Genomic DNA, 23,756 nt, shown 5'->3' with positions numbered 1-23,756 from the left:
ACGATTGCAACTGCTTGAATTTCCTCGAAAATCATTTTAATTGCAACTCTTCTCTGTTTTATATAAAAAATCAGCTAGGTAGATACAAAAAGAGGAGACGGACAAAATATACAGAGAGAGATAGATATGAAGAGAGGGAGAGAGAGATTACTGAAAGGAAGCTTATCGCCAATTAAAGGTTTTAATTAGCTAATTTTACAGTTAAAGTTCGGCTTGTTTCTTACACAGGTAACCTTCCTTCAAGTGAAGCATCCGCTGTGTTACACCAAACAGGAAAACCTCTTGGAAAGGTCACCGATTGTGTGTTTACTACAGGCGGCAAATCTATAGTTTTAGCTGTGAAAAGAGAAAATGTGGAGAGTGATTGTTCTATTGCTGGCCTCAATATCTGCCTTTATTCATCAGTCTTCAGCATTTGGTAAGTGATACTTGACTGTTTCCATGGCTGTCAATGTGTTATGTCTGTATGAAAGTATCTGCCTTTGTTGTGGGAGGGGGGGGGGGGAATTGTCATTAAGTTGTCACGAAGGTGGCTCGAAATTCCTATATTTCCTTCAGAGTCAAACGGAAAATCATGACAACTACTCGCTTTTTTACGGAAACAGATAAGTGAAAATATCATGTCAGTGATACTGAACTTCAAGTAACAATGACAATTTTCATGAATGGAAAAGCCAGCCTAGTACTTTGACTACCAATTCTCTACCCTTAAATACCAAATTATTTGATTCATATATTTAAGTAAAGTTCACGTAGTGATAAAAAAAACCTCTCTATACTAAATGAATCTTGCAATGTTTTAAATCACCCTTCATTCTCGTGAAAATTCGTCCCATTTCCAACGTAATATCATTAACCACATGCGTTTTGATGTATATGAATGTAAATTGTCTATGCATATCATTCAACATATCATTTCTCCAATCTCTCAACAGCTGTGGCCTTACGAAAGCTACAATGCAATGCAGGATTTTACAAGTATCCGACTTGCGCAGACACCCCAGCCGGGTATTGGTGCGAATGTGGGACCGGGTTTGAGTGGAATAGCAATATTTGCATGAGTAAGTATCACGTAGTTTGTCTTATGTATAAGCATGTTGGAAGGTTGTTATTTTTGCACTTATATATATTCTATATATATAATCTATATATATTTTTTATTATATTTATGTTTGCATCGAACAAGTTGTGAATGAATGCTAATCTACAATAACATGGTATGAATTATGGAAAAAACAACAACAGTGAGATAAATCAATTCATCTTGGGGTAGGCCCCTATCTAAAAAAGAGAGGTAAACTAGGTGTCGCAAAAACTTAGTTGATTATTGTATTTTCTAGCAAGTATGATAATAACATTGTCATTGAAATTGGTGAAGTAATATGAAAATACGAAATATGAAAATCCACGATTTATTGTTCGAAATAGACATCTTGAACAGACATACTCCAAAAATTCGTTTTGCCCAGATGGTCGTGAGACAGGCAACCATTGTGCCGCGCCAGATTTCTTAAATATCTTTTTCATGCACTTTTTTTTTGACAATTTTTAGATATCAGTACAAATTCTCTTTTAGGCATTTTTGTGTAATAAAATATCATTAAAAGATGTTGAACATCTCTCAAAAACTACTATTGCATCTTTACTATTTTATTCATTTTTAGGGGATACTTTCGGAAAAAATGTCTAAATTGTTTTAGATATTTTTTGCATTAAAGAAATACATTTAATTGATTCATATTGAATATCTGGGTACCCCCTTAAAACCATTTATTTTCGTGTCATCCTTACTTGCTGACATAGAGATAAAACTGATATACCGCCATTGATAATGCTTATCTGTAATCTCTGTTTGAATGAATATTAATTCTTATTTATTTCTCTTGTAATGATCCAAAAGCTGAATCGGTGGATTCACGCCTGGACTTCAGGCAGGATCTTTCGAGTTACGCCATCATCCTTGGCAAGAATATGCCTCTCTTTGAAGCATTCACAGTCACTGCCTGGATCAATGTAGAACAAAATGTAAGTATTTTCCTGTATTAGAACATGGACCAACTACAGGTGGGTGTTTCATAAAGCTGTACGTAAAATACGAATGACTTTACGCACTGACTGGTGATCCTTACTTGTGCTATGTGATTTCCCTGTAGAATTGATTTATGACCTAAGAACATGTTCTAGTCGTGCGTAAAGTTGTGCGTAACTTTACAAACAGCTTTGTGAAACACCCACCAGGTTTATGAGAACGAACGTATTTGTCATATTCATTTGTCCGCTATACGGAAAATAAGTGAATCACGGAAAAGACAGTAAAAATCATAAAAATCAGAGCAAAATCCAATAAAACAGAATTGTGATGTAAGTGATACATATGCTTATCAGAAGTGTTCCCCTTTGGTCCCAATTTGCGTGCATTCAGGTTACCAGGCATGAACCCATTCTGATGGCTTACTCCGTCGGGATGGAGAATCAGTTCCACATCAACATCGGCAACGATTTCATCATCGGTATTGGCGGGAACAGGCCGCAGAGAGCAAGGAACTGGGGTCTTGAGGTCGGCAGGTGGGTCCATGTAGCAGTCACCTGGGATAGAGGTAAGATAACAATCCATGCAGAACTACAGAATATTGTTTGGCCACAAAATGGGTCGTGTGGTCTAGTTGTTAGATCATTTGACTCATAATCGCAAGGTTGTGAGTTCGAATCCCCACTCTTCCATTGTCTTCACTTTGATAAAAAGCCCCGAGAGTAATATCTGTCGTCTATGAGACCAGCCACTGTAACTGATAAAACTAGACGTAAAATGTTTTCTAGGTAATTGGTTATATACCAGCTTGGCGTTTACCAGCAAAAGCTGCCCTGTCGAGTTCCTACATGAGTTACCATAAACAAAAACAGAAAATGTGTATATACAGACTGGTGATATATTGTCTTAACATGTTCTTGATGCATTTTTCCAGCTCTTAAGGCAATGAATCCAGGACACGCCCATATAAATCACTTATTCTAGTCAACACAGTCACATGGGATAAAGGTATCAGAAGTACAGAACATCGTTTGGTCACAAAATATTCATAGTCTCTTGGTGAAAATTTGCCTAAGACAATGTATTAAGTTTTGAGGGCAAGTTATGGAAATCGCTTATTCCGGTCAACAATGTTTACAAGATATGTGCAGTTTCATCGTTAAAGAAAAATAAAATCCTTGGATTTGAAGTCAAACTCATGATTATAGCAACGCGATATTTTAAGGGTGGGGACACGGGCAAGGGGAAAATGGGGCTGTAACAATAAATTATGGTCTATTGAAAGTACAAGAAATGATTTCATAGTAGCTGCTGTGATAAATCATAATGACAGCACTGCTTCTATTCTGTCTATAATTATATTTGGCACAAGATAAATTTCGAATGGCAGTTCCTGTGGTGTCGAACTTTCCGGCAAAAGGCTTTGGGAAGGCGAGCTATTGAGAGTTTACAATGATTTGACCCCAGGAATTTTTGTCTGCCCATGGCCCTTCAGTGTCTATTGGGCAGTTTCATGAATAATTAAAATAATAGAATATCATATTATTTACCCACTTCCAGATGGATCGTGGACCCTCTACAAGAATGGCATCCGGAGGGGAGGTAACAACCAACTTCCCATCGCTGATCACCTCAAAGCCGGTGGTGATCTGACAATAGGTCACATGATACATCATTTGACCAATCACAGCCTTGGTTTCCTGGGCCAGCTGAGTCACGTGCACTTATGGAATGAGATACTGAATGTGACGTATATCCAGACGATAGCCAATGATTGCACATTCACCTACTGTGGGAACGTAGCCGAATGGGTGGACTTCAGGAGTGGCACGAGGGGAACCTCCAAACTTCGGTGGCCCTCTGGAGTGTTCGGTAAAATATCCTTCCTTGAACTCTATATTTTATCCCAAAATATATAATTTGTGCACACACTATCATCATTCGTTATTATTATCATTTAATTATACAATCTTAGATGAAATTATGTATGGAGCCATTGGCTATGTGAAGTAAATTACCGGTATTCAACAAGTTTAGATAATGGCGGATATAGATTCTGGTTGTAAAAGATGAATCATATCAGCCATGATATCATGTCCTTTTGAAATGATAGTTTGGGGGATGTGCGTGACCACAGCCCTAGTGAAAATATAGAAGAACGAAAGAAAATGCAATTATTTTGGAGGATTAATTTATTTATACCAGATTTATGGGAGTATGACTCTGTCAACTCATGATCTACGTCAACCATAGTTTGAATTAAAAAAAAATAACATCAGCTTGTACAACCTTTAGCATTGATATAATGATAGTCCAGGGAATGTTGTTTGCCTGATATCAAAAGTGTATTCATCTTGTAAAATGACTACATTTTCCCGTTTGATGTTTTTTTTATTCTTTCAGATGAATGTCTGGTCAACAAAGCTGAAGCTTGTGATAGTCATTGCAGTGAAACGAATGGTACGTTTAACTATATTGGTTGTCATGATTGTGCTGGGCAAAATAACAATCTCACTTAAAATACTTGGTAAACGTCAAACGAGATTGATGACTAGCTGCTATAGAAAACACAATCTGGCTTGCCTATAGTGGCCAATACTTTCGTTAATGTAGATTGATGTTATTCCAAGATCCGTTAGCTCATAACTTTGAGTAAAATGCATTTTAGATGTAATTATAATGTCACCTTTGGTAGGAATGGTAAGGGTGGCATTTTTTCCCCTACATACTAGTGACCGCTGGATAATGATCATCTCATTATTTGCCCCGGACAAGATATTTATGCAATGTAATTCATATTTTTGTATCAACAGGTCCTCAGTGCAACCAAGAGTATGCCAAGAACACCTTGTGGCCTCGCACTCCTACAGGGCATAACTCAACAAGACCATGTCCTGGCATATCGTCAGGTGAGTTCCAGTTTTACCACAGATGGTTTTAAAGGTTATTGTCCTTCCGAACAGGAAGTTTGAATGAATTTTCTAAAGGAAAAATATATTCATATAATGCTTCCTCAAAAGAGCATGTACAATGAGAAAGTCGTTAAACTTTAAAGTTATTATGCATTTAGATGTCTTATTTCCATAATTTTTTCATGTTTGTGTGTATTTGATTTGTCTTAATTCGGTGCTGCGATGAAAAAATCCCTCTGGTATACATGTACCTCTGATCACAAGTCATGTAGGTCTACTTTGTCATTCTCCGTAATTTAGACTCACTTTACCATGATTTTGGAGTTAGAAAATTGTTTTATTTTAATTGTCAAAATACTTTTAGATATCATGCTGGCGTATGAGCTTTGTTTTCTGATGAATACTCATTTGATCTTTCTCTCCTATATATATTGTTTGAAGGAGAAGCAAATCGAATGTGTATGCAAGAAGAAAACATTGGTATTTGGATGGAGACTAACTTCTCGACGTGTGTTTCATCAGACCTTCGGGATCTAAAACAAGAGGTTCGTACACAAACACACATACACACATACACACAAAGGATCACTGTTCGATAGGCCACTGTGTTAAAGCGCTAATCTTGATATGTACACCTTTTCATTAAACAATGGGATTGTAATTAGATAAGTGTGAACTTAGGTATTCCGATTGTTTAATTGATCTGTTTAATTAAAAACAAATGAATTAAGAAACATGCAGTGATCATCAATATTAGTTGCATGCACACCAAGGTGGTATCACGTGGAACAGGGCAGTCGCGCCCTATGAAAGGTGGATAAATTAAAGGTGGATAAAATAAGACAAAGGAGAAGAAATGAAATAAATGAGTTCAACAAAGAGAGGGTTAAAGTCGGTCACCTCTGTAATAGACATACCATTTAATTGAGAACAAATGACTTCTATAAGTAAGTTTTTCTTTCACACCGGGATGCCTTTATTTCATAGATATTGTAAGAAGCAGCAGAATTTGTTAAATGGAGAACGTATTATATTCTTAGCAAAGAAATACTGATTGAGTTCAACGTGCAACCTGATGCTCTCCAAGAAAGGGTTGGCATTTTATGATAAAGACATACACTGTCTGTTCCTTGCACTGAATCAGTAGACTTTAGATCAAACTAGTACTTGGCCATAAATGAAGTAGCCTTCTTCCCTGATAAAATCATGAAAATTTAACATAATTAAACTGTTCTGCATTACAGATTGAGAGCAACATTTCAGACCTCAACATCCTCACGTACCTGGAGCGCCTTTACAACTCGACGTCATCGAAGAAGACAAACCCGTCTGACCTATCGACCAGCATCACGTGTTTACAACTGATCGTAGATGCTCAGGCGAGGGCGCTCTCTAGTTACAAATGGACCGATAATATGTTGAAGTTCAACAAAAATGCAAGGAGACCGGCTTATCCATGGATTGAGGAGACTAACAAATTCGTCAGGGTGATTAAAATGAAGTTTATCCTTTTAGTGCGTCCTTTGAGATTGTTTCCTTCATTTTAAGCCTGTATTAGCCATGTCCCCCTCAATATTATAAAGATAATATTCTAAAAACACGGTTTAATTAACAAGTGATTAACATTCAAAGTTAATGTTAATCAATCTGATCTTACAACTCAAATTAGATCTAAATGTAAATTGCATGACTCCTTTAAAGCTAGCATGGCGACCAGCTTTCATAACATTTCAATCCTCATTAAACATGTCTGTCCTAGCATTATATCATCGTTTTTTTATAGAACTATATATACTTCAAATATTCTTGGAAAAAGTGAAAGGATGGGCACTGTCAGGAATGCAGTGAAAAAAGAGACGGAACCATAACTGCAAGAACACCTATTACAGCATTTCAATATGCATACCCAAAACGTTGTCACTAGAAAAATTGGGAGGCTTGGGAAATTACATTTGTTGAGAATAACATGTGTTTTAGATGTTAATAAAACATTTGTGATTGTGTAACGGAGCATGTAAATTTATAAAGGCACCTTTCTAACAGTCAGAGCCGCGTCTTTCCCGTTGGATTTACGCAAGCGGCTTTTTCATTAGCAATCGTCGTCATAGACAAATAACGGTTAGTGTAAGAAAGCCGCTATAGAAAAAAAACGCAAATGATCCCATAGCGAATACCTGAAAGAAAAAAAGAGCTTTTTTGTTTCGAAGCTCAAAATGATCGGCGTCTTGTTTCAATCTTTCACAGTGGGTAACGGACACCGTCGACAACATCATCGACCAGCGTAACGACGTCGCCTGGAACGCCACACTCCCTCGAGGGGCTCAAGCGGTCGAACTTTTAAACGTCATGGAGAAGTTCGTCAATCTCTTTGCTCGCAGTTTTCTCCGTCACATTAAGCGAGGAGACATCAATGAGGAAGAGGGACAGAAGGCTTTCGACCGGCAAAATATCGGTGAGCTTTACTACTTTCCAGACAGTTTCTTCAAAATATAGGGCTGTATAATGGAGATGTGTATGGGGGTGGGGTTCTGGGTGTTCTTGCGTACCCATTCTCTTCGAAAGCATAACTTTGTTACCAGTTTATTTATGTCACTATGTTGTTTGGGTTCAGTAATGAGCCAGAACTTTTGAAGGGGCTAGATATGGCGTATACATGGTATAGAGCAAAATCTATTTTAAAATAGCGAGCTAGCAAAAATTTACAAATATCCAATTTCAGTGATAGATTTTGACATAATATTCAGAAGACAGTATTATATTACATCCTTCTCTCTTTTCTTTGCTTGGAGTAATACATTTTCCTTCATCATCTACATCACCATCATCATCACCATAAGCACAATAATCATCACCGTTAATATTAGGCCTACTATTTCCAACTTATATCAATAATTGTTTTATTATTATATTTCAGCCATTTACGTTGAAACAGTGCGGCCTTCCGAGTTTGCGGGATCTTTTTTTCCTGATATCACCAAGCGTAGTATGTCTTCTATGAACCCCGAGGAAGGGAGGGCTCTTATACCAGAGACACTCTTTGATAACTTGCACACTGATCTTCAAGGTATGCTTACACACTTAGATTATGAATCCATCAATAGCAATACTTGGAACTTCTTTTTTTGGGGGGCAACGTGCACTCAAAAAGCTTTTTGCAAATTTGTGGGTGCACCTTACTTCATTTTGCACCATTTGAGCATGCAGCATTGTACCCTTTAGGAGGGGTGCACGTTTGCATCTTTTGAACGCAAACATATCGGCAAACAGGCACGTTTTGCAACATATGACACAAGATTGCACCCCTAAAAGGACGTTTGATGTTGCATTTCGGGTTCAAACATGAATCCTTTTATCTCTACGTTTGTATGCTTATGATTGAAATGAAAAAAGGCGAAAAGATGCGATCAACTATTCTTGAGAACGTGTTATTCTTGGAAAGGTAGAGGGGGAGGAGGAGTTTCTCATATTATGGAACTTGGTGCATGAGGTAATCATACAAATCTTTTAAGTGACTCCTTGTTTCTGTATGTTTCAAAATTCGATTATGTTACCATTGGGGAGAGGCATGATGGGTTGGGGATAATTAAGAAGAGCCAAAACAAATCAATGAACAAAAAAACCGAGTCTAATTTATGATTGATTATTGTAAGCAACATAAAATGTTGATTTCGTTCTTTAAATTGCCATTGGAAACTCTCTTTTTCAAATCCACTTTAGGGAAAAATACTCATTAATTCGCCATGTATCAATAAGCCAATGGGCTGATATCATTATTAATTTATTATCATCTCTGTTTTTTTCTGTTCCGTTTTCAAACAGAAACCAGAATGGCCGTCTTTTACGTCCGATATGAGAAAATTGCAAGATATTTACCAAATCACCCTGAGTAAGTGACATTAACATGGATGCAAAAAAAAATTGAGTACCATCTAATGAATTCCATTGGAAGCCAAGTTTGATGACGCAGGGATAAAATATGTTGGTCATATGCTTTTTTTGCAAATTATAGACAAAGATTGTTACCTAAATTACTGGTCAGTAACAAACGTAAATATGCTTTTGTACTGGTTACATTTCACTGCCTCTGGTTGAATTATGTGAACAGACACATCGTTTAATTTTGCAGGAGAAAGCATTAATAGTTGATGGCAGATTGCAATATTTCTTGAAATATGATACCCGACTGGTCGCATGTAGCCACAACTGTGACACGTTCATGTAACTTCCGAAATAAGTAAATTCCAACAAAATAATCTAATTTTTGTGAAAATATTTAAAATGTTAATTTAAGATTTATCAAATTCTTGGGGTTTTTTTCATTTGTGAAACTGTTATCATGCAACAGATCGTCAATTTGTGTGTTGTTTCACTTTATGCAGTCAAGTTATTGTCAAGTACTACCGTGACAAGGAAAAAGAGCACAGGCATAAGGATGACAACGTTAACTCGGTTGTCATAACAACGGGTGTCTTCGCGGAAATAGACGTCCATGATGCATTCGCTAATCTCACCGACCCCATCGAAGTCAATTTCAAATTCACCGATGTATGTATTTATTCCATGTTTCTATGAAAATCACTTTCTGCTATACTTTAAAATTAACATGTAGTTGGTAATTTCATTCTGATTGAAATGTTTAGTTCATGAAGATCGTATACAGACTGGTACTCCGACCTGAGGTCGATACGAATGAAGTCAGTTTGTAGATACAATCTGAGCATGTGCTGATAATATCTTTTGTACTTAAATCTAAATGAAATCTAAAAAATCTAAATGAAGCTTTTTGGAGGTCGCCTGACATAACAATATTGAATCAGGCAAACTGGTATTCAAAACATCGAGCATCATTCATTATAAAAGTAATGACGTCATATTTTCATATTTTTGGGGGGCTTTTTTTTGTAATTACCCTTTTTTACGTTACAAAATTGTCTACCCGAAAATATACCTGTTAAATCAACCTAATGGTGAAAACGTATTTGGTAAGCAGATATATATTTCATACTCTTCATTTACAAATAAAATAAATGCTAAGCTGTGGTATGTACTTTCATCTCCTGTATTGAAAATTAAAAAACCTTAATCAATTGAAAACATACATGTATACACTGTGCTTCTACTTATCATGCTTATGGTATTCATTGTACAAATCTGGTATTCCTTTACTGATTCTGAGCTAAGTCATTTCAAACCTAAAACATGTTGGATTAACTTTATAATCCCCCTTTATTTTTATTTGTTTCAGTCATTTAATATTTCAAATCCAGAATGTGTTGCGATCGACATAAGTGGTGGGTAAGTATAGATCGAAGTGCCTTTGCATTTTTTTTAAGTGTGCTCACATTTGATTTTAAAAACTTAATGCTGCAAAATGCTATTTCTTATCATTAAATTGTATTATTAAAACAATAACGTATTGTTCTCCTGCTTCTTTTAAGGGTCTGAATCAATACTGATTATTCATATTATAATCGAATAAACTTTCTGCTTAATATTGTTTTTCAAGTTTTGTCTCTTTTTGTTTAGACACTTTTTTCTATTCCTATGTTGTTTATATTGTCTTTTTGTATTCCTTTTTTGGTAAGATCTAATAATTGGCGTTGGCGCCTATCTGAGCTCACAAATATATCCGAGGGTGAATTCGCAACGTGCTTCTATGACCAGCTCGGCACTTTTGCAGTCACCACAGACATGTATAACATCAACGTAAGTCGTTCATATTTATGATTATTTTCAGAAAACAAATCGTGTTATAAATATATTTCGCATTTCAAGACACGGTATTGCTTTCGTTCAGCATTTTGAATTCAGAAATAAAGTACGAACTCTCAAAAGGTTACTTTATGAGTCTGTAGATAACGTAATAACTTCATACACCATGCCTCAGAATGAGCAATGATATATATATATATATATATATATATATATATATATATTGTAAAGAAATGGATGAAGAGAACAATGGTAGGCGTAGCTTAAATCAAGGTTCCCCAGAGCTATCTACCCTTTGGAAAAATTGGTAATGCCGAAAAAATGTCTCTGCCGGGAATCGAACCCGGGCCCCCAGCTTTGAACGCCGGTGCCTTAACCACTAGACCACAGAGACGGGTTAGTGGCTAGGGCGACCCCGATCCGATTGACCGTCAGATAGACAAATTTTCGACACTATACCAATTATAATTTCCTTTGTCGGGTGAAGGTGGGTTTCGAACAATGACAAGCCGCCATGCTTCAGCTGGATCAAAGCTATTGCTTTGATACAGTACACGTAGGGGGAACGTATACAAATGTGTAGAGTTATACATGTACAACAGCTTTGGCAACTCTTTTTATTTAAATATTGTAAAGAAATGGATGAAGAGAACAATGGTAGGCGTAGCTTAAATCAAGGTTCCCCAGAGCTATCTACCCTTTGGAAAAATTGGTAATGCCGAAAAAATGTCTCTGCCGGGAATCGAACCCGGGCCCCCAGCTTTGAACGCCGGTGCCTTAACCACTAGACCACAGAGACGGGTTAGTGGCTAGGGCGACCCCGATCCGATTGACCGTCAGATAGACAAATTTTCGACACTATACCAATTATAATTTCCTTTGTCGGGTGAAGGTGGGTTTCGAACAATGACAAGCCGCCATTCCATATATATATATATATATATATATATATATATATATATATATATATATATATATATATATATATATATATAGTTGTCGATTTGGGCAATCCATACAAACATGTTGGGCTTTATATTCACGATTGTGGGAAAAACAGATTTATGAGACGGAATAGGTTTGATATATATATATATATATATATATATATATTAATGAGGCAAAGTGGTAATGCATTGTACTTTGTTCCAACAGTTTATTTTGAATTCCAAATTTTCGACGTTAAACATACGTCTTCCTCAGGGATACAATAAAGCTCACAGAGACAAGAACTGAAATAATAACATTCATGATTGTGGTAATCATGGAACCGCGCACAAAACAGCATCACCATCATCATAATAATAAAAAAAGCATATTGGAGGCGCAGGCTGTAAAAATTATCGCGTGAGGATATCATTGTTACGTAACAATCACTTATTATGACGCCACCACAATCATGAAAATGCAAGAATAGAAAGGATAAAGGCTTATAATATATCAAGAAAATAAATTACGATAAAAGGAGGTGACAATGGCCTCCCAAATCACTCTATCTTGAAATCAACTGTTAATAATGTATATATAATACATAATACATAACTGTTAATAATGTATATATATATATATATGATGAGGGTGGTTACTTAGGTTTGCTATCTACAGAAGATACAAATAGAGTTGGAAATAAATAAAGTGTTATCTGTGACAGCAAACAGGCGTATGGCTCATTAGTGTAGAGAATCAGAGATACTGATAAAAATGGAGATATAGACAGGGGGAGGAAGATGGTAGGTGGTTAAATGAACTTGCTATCTACTTGAGATATAAAAACATTTTTTTAATAATTGAACTACGTGTCGTTACAGCAATAATCATAATATTATGATCCAACCAAACGCTTAAAGAACAAAAGCATTGTGAAAACTTGAAAGACAAAAAAAATACAGAAGGGGTGATAAACTAGAAAAAATATAAAGAAAAACTAATTCCTAACAAGAATGAACCGACGAAAAGTAGTTTAATGATCCCTAAGCTTTTGAAAGACTGTAATAATAGAAAACTATTACTTTGATTAACACATTTTAACCTTTTACAGAACATCCAGAGTGGCTTTAATATTAATGAACGCTGTTTATAGACTTCTTCTTGTCATATAATTTATTACAACAAAATTAAATATTAAAACATAATAATTTTACATAATATTTTGAATTAATTGTTTTGTGTCATTTTAGTGGGACCCGGGAGACCCACCCCGTTTTGTGATGACAGCTGCTGGGTACATTGGAATACTGGTTCTCATCACCATGCTCATTATCTCGCTCTCAGTATTCTTTTATCTCAGGTTCGTTACTAACCATGATGAATAGAGGTATGATTCCAAATATAGAATGTAATGTCGAAAGGAATGACCAGCAATGATAATAATATCAATTCTGCAGATTGACAGATGATGGCAATGAGATACTGCAAATAATCATCATAATTACAACAGTGGTACTTTAAATTTCATAGCAAGGTATGAATGATTTATAAATGAAATTCATATAATTATGTACCTTCATGAACTTCAATATTGCATACGCGACTTACGTGGCATAATGTGCACTGTTTGGGAGTGGCATCCGCAAGCCGCAATTAAAAAAGACCAGAGTTCCGTTTCAGAAAGAACTACAGTTATTATGGCAGCTAAAATGCTAATGGGGCTCAGCAGCTACATGTAATCACAATGATGGTTTTCAAAGTAATTGCAACAGGTTCAGTACCTATATTAAGTCTTTATGAAGCGGACAGCCAGACGTAGCTTTCATATTAAAAAAAAGTCATATCAAGACCCCGTTACATAAAAGTTACCATTATGGCCATCCAACGGTAACTTGTATGGAATCCTTGATTTTGATTGGTTGGTGATCAGCATTACCATGATAGTTACTATTGGATGGCAAAGTTACCATAATAATACCTTTTAAGCTACGGGGCACAGCACAGTTTACAGCCTACATTGCGGTGGCCAGATGATAGTTTTGAGACGGTGCGATATTCTTGTCCTTTCTTGCAGGTGTACAACCGACACAGTCGCGGTACATCGCAACTTGGCAGGCTCACTCATAGTTCTTCATCTTCTTTTTATGATCGGTATTACGAGACAAGAAAATGCTGTAAGTGTTTTGAACAGCCACCTTTTCATCCCAAGCGCCATGTTTTTGTGGTAATCTATCTAACAAGCATGATTAAGTGCATGGAAGATAACCTTTGTTCCTTTCTCTACACTTTGGTTAGTTATTCTTTGATTTAGTAAAACACTTGGCATTTATTTGTAACAACCTTCTTTTTTTCAGTAACGAAATCATTTTTAAAGGCATTGTTTCCCGTACCATACAGGGGAACCACATACTGTAATATATATATATATATATATACAGTATACCACAGAGCCATTTCACGAATAGCACTTTTCAGCCATATATCATTCATTTCGTAACCTTGATAGACCTATACCTTTTTTGTTTATATACATCCATTTAAACTTATATGCAACAGACATAAGACAATAAAAAAAATATACCCTACGATATTACCACGCACTTCTACTTCTATAAACCACAGCTTTAATCTTACGAGAATAAATCAACAATGTCATCTAATATGATGGAATATTTTCTCCATTTATTTTTTGTTTGTTTACAGACGGTTTGCAAGATATTTGCTATTTCGATACACTTCTTCTTCACCACTTCATTTTGTTGGATATGCAACGAGGCTTTTAATCTTTATATCGAAGTAGCAAACTCCATCCACGCCGACACACAACAGCAAAGGCCAATGTTGCGCTATTACGTCATCGGATGGTGTAAGTATTTCGTCAAAGTGGGAGCGAAGCGACCCGCACTGTGCGTTGTCTCTGATTGTCTTCGTGTTATATAAATAGTCTTAATATATATTTTTTGAGATAACTACGGTGGTGGTGGTGGTGATTTTTTCTTACCTGATTGCTAAGAAAGAATGCATGTTTGTAAGCAAGCAATCAGAGGACCGACGGCTTAAGGTATTTTTCGAGGGACCTGGTAATGTGGATTAATGCCTTACCAAAGTGCACTAGCGCACCAAGTGGGAATCACCGGGATCACCGGAATCCGATACCCCCGCTTTACCGACTGAGCTATCGCGCCTCCTCTATCAATGATACAGAGAATAAATTAGCCTATATTTTCATTTGTATAGAAAACTGATAAGTCATGGTGTGTTGGTAAAATTACTTGTTTATAGCTACTTGGTAACTTCCATTGGCATGTGAAAGGGATAGATTACGGGATATCATTCAAATGGGTCTTTTATAACAAGACTATACTACACTGCTCAGAATGCAGCATTATGGGTCAAGCACCTGGCCAGATTTGAGTAGTTGAGGACGTTGAGGCTTTTCTATACACTGCTGCTGGTTCGTATTTGCTTTAATTGTTCGGAAGCATGACATTATATGTTGACTCACCTAGTCTAATCACACAGTGAATGCATAATTCTATCAGCACCTCTGTCACAGTTAGTTTGCATATCACAGGTAATACAGTGATTTGTCTGCAATAAACTTACGATCACGTGAAAATGACTCGATAAAATTACTGAGAAATAACGAACTAAAACAGTTTATTTTTATTTTACAGTCGTTCCCGCCGTCTTAGTCTTTTCTCTTGTACAAAGCAAGTGGGAAACATACTTCTCTCCTGATGTGTAAGTGCAAAGATTCTTCATAATTCCGCGGTTTTTTTTAGTAGCATGTCATTTTTATCATTTCAGCTGCCTCCATTAGAGTCCATGTTATTAACTGTGCACGAGAATTCAATAGATCTTGATCGTGAATTGGATCAACCTTTAAATATATGATTATATTTAAAAATAAATGCTTAGGATTAAGAACTAATCAGATTTTCAGCTGGTCACCATTTACAATAGTTTTGGATTTATTTTGAATATTTAAAAGATTTAATTTAAATCATATTTAAAAGTAGAGTGTAATTATAGCAACATCAGGCCATTACTTTTTTTTCTTCTTGAAATAGGCAAACTGTTGTTTTGTGGTTGTTTTTAGTCTAAACATGACCCTAGTATACCACATACAGGGTATTGCAGTTTTGTGAATATTATCCAATTTCTATTCTAGTGCTTTATATCTACTACTCATTTATGCAATTAGGCCAATCGTTAAATCGGGCAATATATTTAAACAGTAATGGCGACAATTTGTAGCCCTGATGGAGTCTCTTACTCAAATGCTAGGTAGAACCGACTGGATGGCATAAAATAGGTCCACACCAAGGACCAACCAGACAAAAAATACGTTATGTCTATTCATGATGGTATCCAATATCACAATATCAAAAAACACCACGCCCATTTAAGTTGAAAATGGATTAGACTACCGAGGATAAACTATCAAAATTATGAATATCATTTCATTTTTTCTATGAATCTCTCCTCGCGATTCTGTTTTATTTACAAAATGTTATGTGGAGTAAGGTTGACTACGTTTGGCGAGCTATGTATAATTCTAAACTTTTGATGTTTTTTTTCTCCCTTCAATTATATTCAAAAGTTTATCGTCCTATTGTGCGTTTAGCTTTGCTATCACAAACTCTTCTGTTTTTCGTTTGCTTGTCGTTATAGATGTTTTATCAACTTTGATCATATATGGCTTTTTGCTGGACCCGCAGGAGGCTTCTGGGCCGTAAGTTGAATGACAAAGCTATATATTTATGTATCTACTTGTATTCATCATCCATTGTATGTAAATACATCAAACTTTTAGTGTGGCAATATCACATATACGTTACACTAAATTCTGATAATCAGTATGGTATTTGCAATCGTCATTTGTAAATTGTAATTAAACGATCATTATTTAGAGATAAATTTGCTTTAAATTTGGAGAGGAAAGGTCGTTGTCATACCTCATCTCAATGAATCCTTCGTCCATCCAAGAATATATCATACACAGAATCACATCAAATTATTTTGGACACATTACCGTCTTTATGATAGTGTTCACATATAAGTTAGCAATGTTCTGTCTCTGTTGAAAAGAACATTGTGTATTCACAATATGAAATCACTTCAAAACTGTTAAAATAATCATTTTTAACACTGTTTATCCCATCACTGAGTCTATTTAAAAACACTTTGTAAACCTCACACTGAATATGTTTGTATATAATAGGAAATTATGTTCACATGTATCTATTTTTTAGCATTTAAACAGTGTGAATGAGATATTCGCATGGTACACAACCTGAACACACTGTGAAGTGTGGACACCCTGCGAACATACTGTGTTTTTCATACACGGGTGATAAACTTTTGTTTTAATCAACCTTAAACCTTTCATGTTACCAATTTTCACAGATCACAGTATTCGTATTGGTATACACGGGCAAAGACATCATGGAGAGCTCGTATTCAAAAGACAAGGAAGCTAATAAAGTAATCAGGTAAATATTTCTTCTAACAAATTGGCTATAAAATTGAGTTGAAAAAAACACACGAAAAGATGGCCAAGAACAGCCAAATGGCGAGAGGGGTTGGTGTACCAAAGGAAGTAGAAATAACTATTTGAATATTAAGTGCTTACTATAGGAGACAAGAAGACTACATGATGATATAAGGACGATAGACGAGTTCAGCTCTAGAATGAGAGCGGGGGGATATACATTCTTTTACAGAGGGCAAAAGACAGATTATTTCACAAAGCATAGTCAAAAGGTATCGATATGACAATAAGGACAGAGGAAAGAATGAGAGAGACTGGTAAGGCGATGAACAGAAAACTGTAATACGACCATTTTTAATTGGCCGTGATGATTTTGGGGGTCTGCAAAATAACCTTTATTGTCCCTTAACTATCTTAACACATTCCCTATTTAAAAACCTTAACTTTTCAAACTTTTTCCCAACCCTATATCTTCTCAACAGTAATCACTGCAAAGGCTGTTGGATACAAGTTGTTCTCATGGCCATAGCATGGGCTTTTGCAATAATCTCAGTGGATTTGTACAGTATCATACCACAGATCCTCTTCGCTATGTTTGCTATACTACAGGTAAGATTTGGATTATATGTGATGGACTTTGTATTGACGCATATAATTTTTTACATCGTGGACCGAACTTTCATGACACCATTCAAATGACTCTGCAACCGTTAGTAACCCCCCCCCGACGCACGACACAACGCCATTTTGGCGCGCGCGCTCTGTGAATTAGCGACGTCATAATCCCAAATTTCTTGATGACAAACTGACTATTCTCCTTAAAATCATTATCAATTGATTAAGTACGATGGGAAGATTTTAGTTTCTGGAAATACTTGTGATCATGATTATCATATTGAGTGACAAATTTTAATTTTATTGGTTAATGCAGTTTCATGTATATTTTCCTCAAAATGTGTCTCTAAGGCAGGAACGTATGCACACGCTGACATTTATCCTCTTATCTTTTTTTCTTATTAAGATATTAACGAGGTTTGACAGTTGCAACGGGGGCGGATTCTACAACATAGTAAATAAATTGCTAATGCCCGTTAATATTCGTGTAGTAGCCGAGAGGTCTTTGTCGAAAATAGGTGAACGGGGACAGCTGGTCGTCATAAAATCTTGAGCTGACAAAGAATTGGAAAATATGTCGTCCAGAGTCACGGACGACACGGCTGTAATCTTGATTCACCGATTTTCAACCAAGAATGCATTGTCAGGAAAGACTGGACAATAGATTTCCTACGTTCCAGAAAGCGTCTGTGTTCTAAACAATCCTTTTTTTTCCTGGATCTCTACATTTCCTTAGAATTGAGAAAGAAAGGTACCAGATTTATGAAGTAAATGTGATCGAATCGTCCATTTCCTTTTATTCAGGGGGCTTTCTTCTTCGTCTTCTTCTGTACACTCGATGGGGAGATCACAGAGATATTAGCGGAGAGGCGCTCGTCAATGGGCTTTAATGTGTCTCCACATGGACTTCAAAGATCTACGAAGTACAGCGTTTACAGAAGATATTTACCGCCAAGGACAAGTTCTAGACGGTCGCAGGCGCCCTCTCACATCCATAGTCCATCTTCACACGGAAGGTAAATAAGGGTTATGGACAATGATTCATTAATCGCAGTCTATTTCATCCATAACCGTATTGGAAATCAATGACGTAATGTGAGAGAAACGTTGAGGGTGCACAACAAGGAACATGGGGTGTGGGGCAAAATTTCTACAAAAAAAAAAAGATTGCGGTGCGAATCGACTGACAAACTGATTTTAAAATGGTGAATCAATATTTTGTGATAGATTTTGACATATTACACTGATGATGACATGTTATATATTTTATTATTAAAATTATAAATTATTATCATTATCATAATTATTATTTTTGGGGGTAGTTTCCGCACGTTCCCGAAGCTCCCATCAATACACCAGTGATAAAAGTATAAGATAATGCAATGCAAAATATTAAAAACAAATTTGTAACATTATTATTTCAAACAAAGTAAGACTCCATATGGACCGTTCGTACAGTAGTTAACGGGATTGTCAACTCTGGTTTCGATTCTTTTATCACCAAAGGAAAGCCATTTGTATGCAGAAATTGTTGATTTCCTTTCTGATTAAGTCTGATCAAGATTGTCATGTCGTGTACATGATAATTCTCATGAAGCCAACTAAGCTGCGATTTATCCACATGTCAAAATACATTATGAAAACAAAATTACTATTTGGGATAGAATAATAATAATAATAAAAATCCTTTCTGGTGACTTAAGCATGTTGGGTTTGAGGTGGCTGCCTTATACCTATATAATATATATATACATTTACTCTACGGCGGCCGTACGGCGAGTCGAAAACAGCCGTTTTAACAATTTTTGTACCAGCTATATAGGTGGTTTGAATAAAAATTAATAAAACGGCTGTTTTCGACTCACCGTACGGCCGCCGTGGAGTAAATGTGACCGAGGTATCACTGGTCATTATGAAACCCTTTTTTACCTTATGCACAAATATCACAGAATAACCTTTCACACTTACATTTTACAAACTGAAATAGTAATCCTTACCCACCCTCGGACCGGCCCCGTGAATCACTTGAACTTCAGTCTCAGCCGAGGGAACGAGGTGGCAGCTGGCAAGGCGGCAGCACAGACACCAATCCTGGCGTCGGTACCGGTGGCGGCGATGGTGACCGCAGCCCTTCCTTTGCCCGATGGGGTTCGACTGCGGTGCAGGCACTTCGGCGACAGCAGCATTTAGCAAGGAAGGACAGTGACGCTAAGCGTGAGGTACTGTCACGCTTCTTTCGAGTAAGTTGCCCCGTGTTTATAGGGTCAATACAACAGCTTCCGGAAGCCAATGTAAAAACCGTTTCGATTCCATCGAACGTTTTATTTGTGCAAGACTAGGTAAAACTTCTGAAATTATTAGAATGACGGGAGTATGTAAAATATGTAAAACAACACATAAATACCCAGCTGTCTTGTTTGATGTATTTAGTCTGAAAAGAAATCCTAACAGACTGCTCGGTAGATGACAGTGAAAATCTTATTATGGGGCATCTGTTAGTAGGCCTACCTTGTTAGTGTTGACTTTAATCCATATCATTTTTTTATTATTCATATGTTAATACTTATTTGATGAATTAATTTCTTTCATGTGTAAAATATCGTTTCAATATAACAATATTGTTAGCTGTAGCATTGTCATTTAATGATAAGATATGTTCATGTAAAGATAAGTAATCTAAGCCCTGGCTTTCGTAAAAAATTATATCATTGTATCTGAGGAGTAAATTTTTACATTTTAAAACATTAAGAAAGGTTAATGACAGGCAAGACGTCTTAACCAGGTCTTCTTCATAATTGTTACTTCATTGTCTACACAAGAAAAGAGAGGCAAATGCTTTTGATAATACTCACCCAGGAAGCATTTGCTCGTTCGTAATTTTGAATTCTTTACATTAATATTTATTAATGTTCTTTTCTTATAGGATGACGAAGTAAGAGGGGCATTAGATCCCCCTTCGCCGATCCCAGAGGCAGACAATACGAATGCAGATGAAGAGGATCGTCTTGTTACTTCCGTGTGAGCATCAGCTGTCGGGGTCAGCGAAATATTCTTTCGAAATACAAACGAGCATACTAGGAACCAGTCTAAGAAATTCCCGTTTCAGGCGAAACAGGAATTCGTCATTTTTAGCATGGACCTACTACATGTTTTGAGCGAATTCTAATATACATTCTCGACGGAGTACCATTCGAACATGGCGAATGGAGTTCCCTCTAAACGTGCTAAATGCGCGTTTTGAGGTCTGTATAAAGAGTCATACAATTTGTACATGGCTGTACGCATTACTGTAGTCATGATTTGTCAGGATTTTTTTAATATTCTTTCTTAATAAATCCTAACGGTTTGATCAGAAACTAAGACGACAAGTGTAATTTACATTTGGCATGTTTGGCTCACTTGAAACATATTGTTAAAAAGTTCAGTTCATGGACAAAATGGTATTCTTCAAGCTGGAAACATAAATTTAGATCTGCCCGTAAACCAAATTTGTATGGGTTGTTTGAAATTTTACCGTCAGACACGGTTCCTGTAATCTTAGTTTGGTAGGCAAGAATATATCACACTCACACGTTATGTGCGTATGCGTTTACACTGTACATGGCCCTATTAGACGTCATCATAGGTAAACTCAAATACCTTCCCTGATCGAAAACATAGTTCACGAATGCCATTTCCTGTGGAGGTTGCATGTATATTCGCCGAACATGACCAATTCGCGTTTCACCCCAAATGGAATCGCTATGACCATGGACGTAGTAGCTCCATGCTATGACTGACCATAAGGGTATATTCTTGTAAATGCACATCATCAAGGGTGTTGGAAGATTGGGTCTAACATAACTGGGTGTTTGAGGTCTGATAAAGATGTTGAAACACACACTGCAAAACCGGGTGTTTTGGATTCAGTTTAAAGTTACAGCCACCATTTATCGATCCTCAAACACATGCTAAATAATAAGCATTGTCCATTCCGTGATTAATGATGACGTGGAGCATTGTCGTTTGAAAATGCCACGCAATTGAAGCAAAAATACCGACTCGTGATATTGAGGTCCATGTTTTATGCACGGATGAGCGCTAGCAGCATCGTTATTCACACCAGAATTTCAATGGTTGACTAGAAAGAACTACGAAGGACAGGTAAACACTATTGTTCATATTACATTCTTCATGAATAATTTAGTCACGTGTTACTTTACGGCCAATCATATGCTAGGAGTCCACTAGGCGGCGCCAATTTGCGCTGCCCAGTTCGCGCCAATGCAAAGCGGCTGTGGCGCCTCGTGTCGTCAATAAGGTGACTAGTGGTAACAAGTGACTCAAACTGCATCCCAACTGGCACGTTATTACGCGCCAAATGTTGAATTTGGTGCGACGAAAAAAAAAATGAAATTTTGAAAGTGTCTTAAACAAAAATTTCAAACATTTAGAAATTTTCGTCGCGCCAAATTCAGTTTTTTGGCGCCATATACGAGCCACCACGCGCCAGTTGGGAGGTAGTTTGAGCCACTGCACGCCATTGTAGGCACATTTTTTGGCGACACTAGGCGCCACAGCCGAAATAAATGGGAGCAAACTGGCAACGGCCTAGTGGACAACCTAGCAGTATTTTGATTAGAGTCCACATCACCATCTCATAGATATTCATACTAGAGTATACAGTAGATGCGCAAAGAAATAATGATGTAATTTTTATAAGCTTATTTATACCTTGTTTGGTGTATGACTTGATGAGTAGAATCGCTGCAAATTGCCAAAATACTTAATAAATGTTGTAAAAAGTTTTGTACTGATACAATGCAGTGTAATAATATTGTTATAACTGAGATAGAAAGTAAAAGAAACATTTCAAACGAGTCTACAGTATATGTGTATGCAACTAATGATGATAAATATACCTAGTTCTTTATAGCGCATACTATGCACCATTTAAGCGCTTCCGCAGGAACCTAGATATAACACAAATCACAATTTACACAAATCAAGAGGGTAATATTATTTTGCAGGGTAAACTTTATTTTATTTGATCAAGGCAACCAGCCAGTATCGGCCGCACAGAAACGCTGTTAGCGTAACATTGCGCTAACACTGCGCTAACAAAGGACCCTGTTACAACCGGTAATGTCGATCGCCGAGATGGCTAATGTTGGATCAACGCTCACAATCTGTTAACAAATTAGCTGTTTACAACATGGGTAGAATGACTGCACAAAAAGCACTGTTAGGGCGCCGTTAGGCGCGAGTGTTGTTAGGGGATTTTAGTTTATTAGGCAAAATCTATTGTGCGTAGTGATCTAGATTTAAGTAAGATTTAGTTATGATTATATGCACATCCTACAAGTTTAAAATATTATCTAGGAAAGGGTAAAGGAATAGGCCTACAAACGTTTCCTTATTTTTACATTTTGAACATGAAATGGCAGCAAGTAGTAAATATATATTTACTGATTTAATTTTGTTAAATATCGAATAAGCTTTATAAAGATCAAGAAAATCAGCCTATCATGATATTACGATGGAGATTCTGTACCCCCCCCCAAAAAAAAAAATGCAATCCCACTTTTCATCAGTTTCTTTTGTTTGAAAATGCTCTTAACAGACTTCACTCATCATGCTCATAATAGAGTATTTGCCAATGCTGATTATCATGCGATACATTTTCATCAGCTATTGTTCTTCTTTCTAATGTACGGTATATTCTTAAAAATGTCTTCAAACACTTAAAAAAAGACATATCTTAAAAATCTTGATGAAAAGGATCATATCTTGGCACTAATCAACATCCCCCGCTATATACCCATTCTTAAAGGGGTAATCCAGGCTGAAGAAATTAATACGGTTTTAACAGTAAAGTGAGACAAACAAAACACTTTTTTTATTAGATTTTGATGAATTTTCAGCAATTTGCTCATCTAATTTTACTCCATTTATTCATATATTGTTGTGTGGGCCCGGCCGGAATACCCCTTTAATTCGGTCGAGGTCTATTTTGAATTACTTGGTATAAGAAAGGGAGACAAGTTTTAAATTAAGGGAGAAATTATTCACTAACATCGTCACT

At 36.4% G+C, this 23,756-nt stretch overlaps 1 protein-coding gene across 4 annotated transcripts; it reads left to right on the top strand.

Moving 5' to 3' along the window:
- Nucleotides 1–226: 226 nt before the first annotated feature.
- Nucleotides 227–23,233, top strand: LOC129281353 (adhesion G protein-coupled receptor L1-like). Of its 4 annotated transcripts, none has more exons than XR_010296455.1 (26): nt 227–418; nt 936–1,061; nt 1,901–2,025; nt 2,423–2,597; nt 3,590–3,901; nt 4,433–4,489; nt 4,843–4,938; nt 5,383–5,486; nt 6,186–6,428; nt 7,186–7,393; nt 7,856–8,005; nt 8,761–8,827; nt 9,321–9,486; nt 10,187–10,236; nt 10,527–10,647; nt 12,831–12,940; nt 13,655–13,754; nt 14,284–14,446; nt 15,258–15,324; nt 16,258–16,318; nt 16,993–17,078; nt 17,560–17,686; nt 18,497–18,708; nt 19,680–19,932; nt 20,616–21,705; nt 22,243–23,233. XR_010296455.1 is itself a non-coding variant. In XM_054917292.2 (25 exons), exons 1-25 carry the CDS (start codon nt 352–354, stop codon nt 20,712–20,714), a joined length of 3,345 nt encoding a protein of 1,114 aa, XP_054773267.2. In that variant the 5' UTR covers nt 227–351; the 3' UTR covers nt 20,715–23,233. The 4 variants fall into 4 exon arrangements, 1 of the variants encoding a protein (XP_054773267.2); XR_010296453.1 differs by having other exon boundaries at nt 20,616–21,949; XR_010296454.1 differs by having other exon boundaries at nt 20,616–22,064; nt 22,150–23,233.
- The last annotated feature ends 523 nt before the right edge of the window (nt 23,234–23,756 follow it).

Source organism: Lytechinus pictus, chromosome 18, assembly GCF_037042905.1.
Source record: "Lytechinus pictus isolate F3 Inbred chromosome 18, Lp3.0, whole genome shotgun sequence".
Taxonomy (NCBI): domain Eukaryota; kingdom Metazoa; phylum Echinodermata; class Echinoidea; order Temnopleuroida; family Toxopneustidae; genus Lytechinus; species Lytechinus pictus.
The sequence above is the reverse complement of the archived record's forward strand: the minus strand, read 5'-3'. Positions and strand labels throughout refer to the sequence as shown.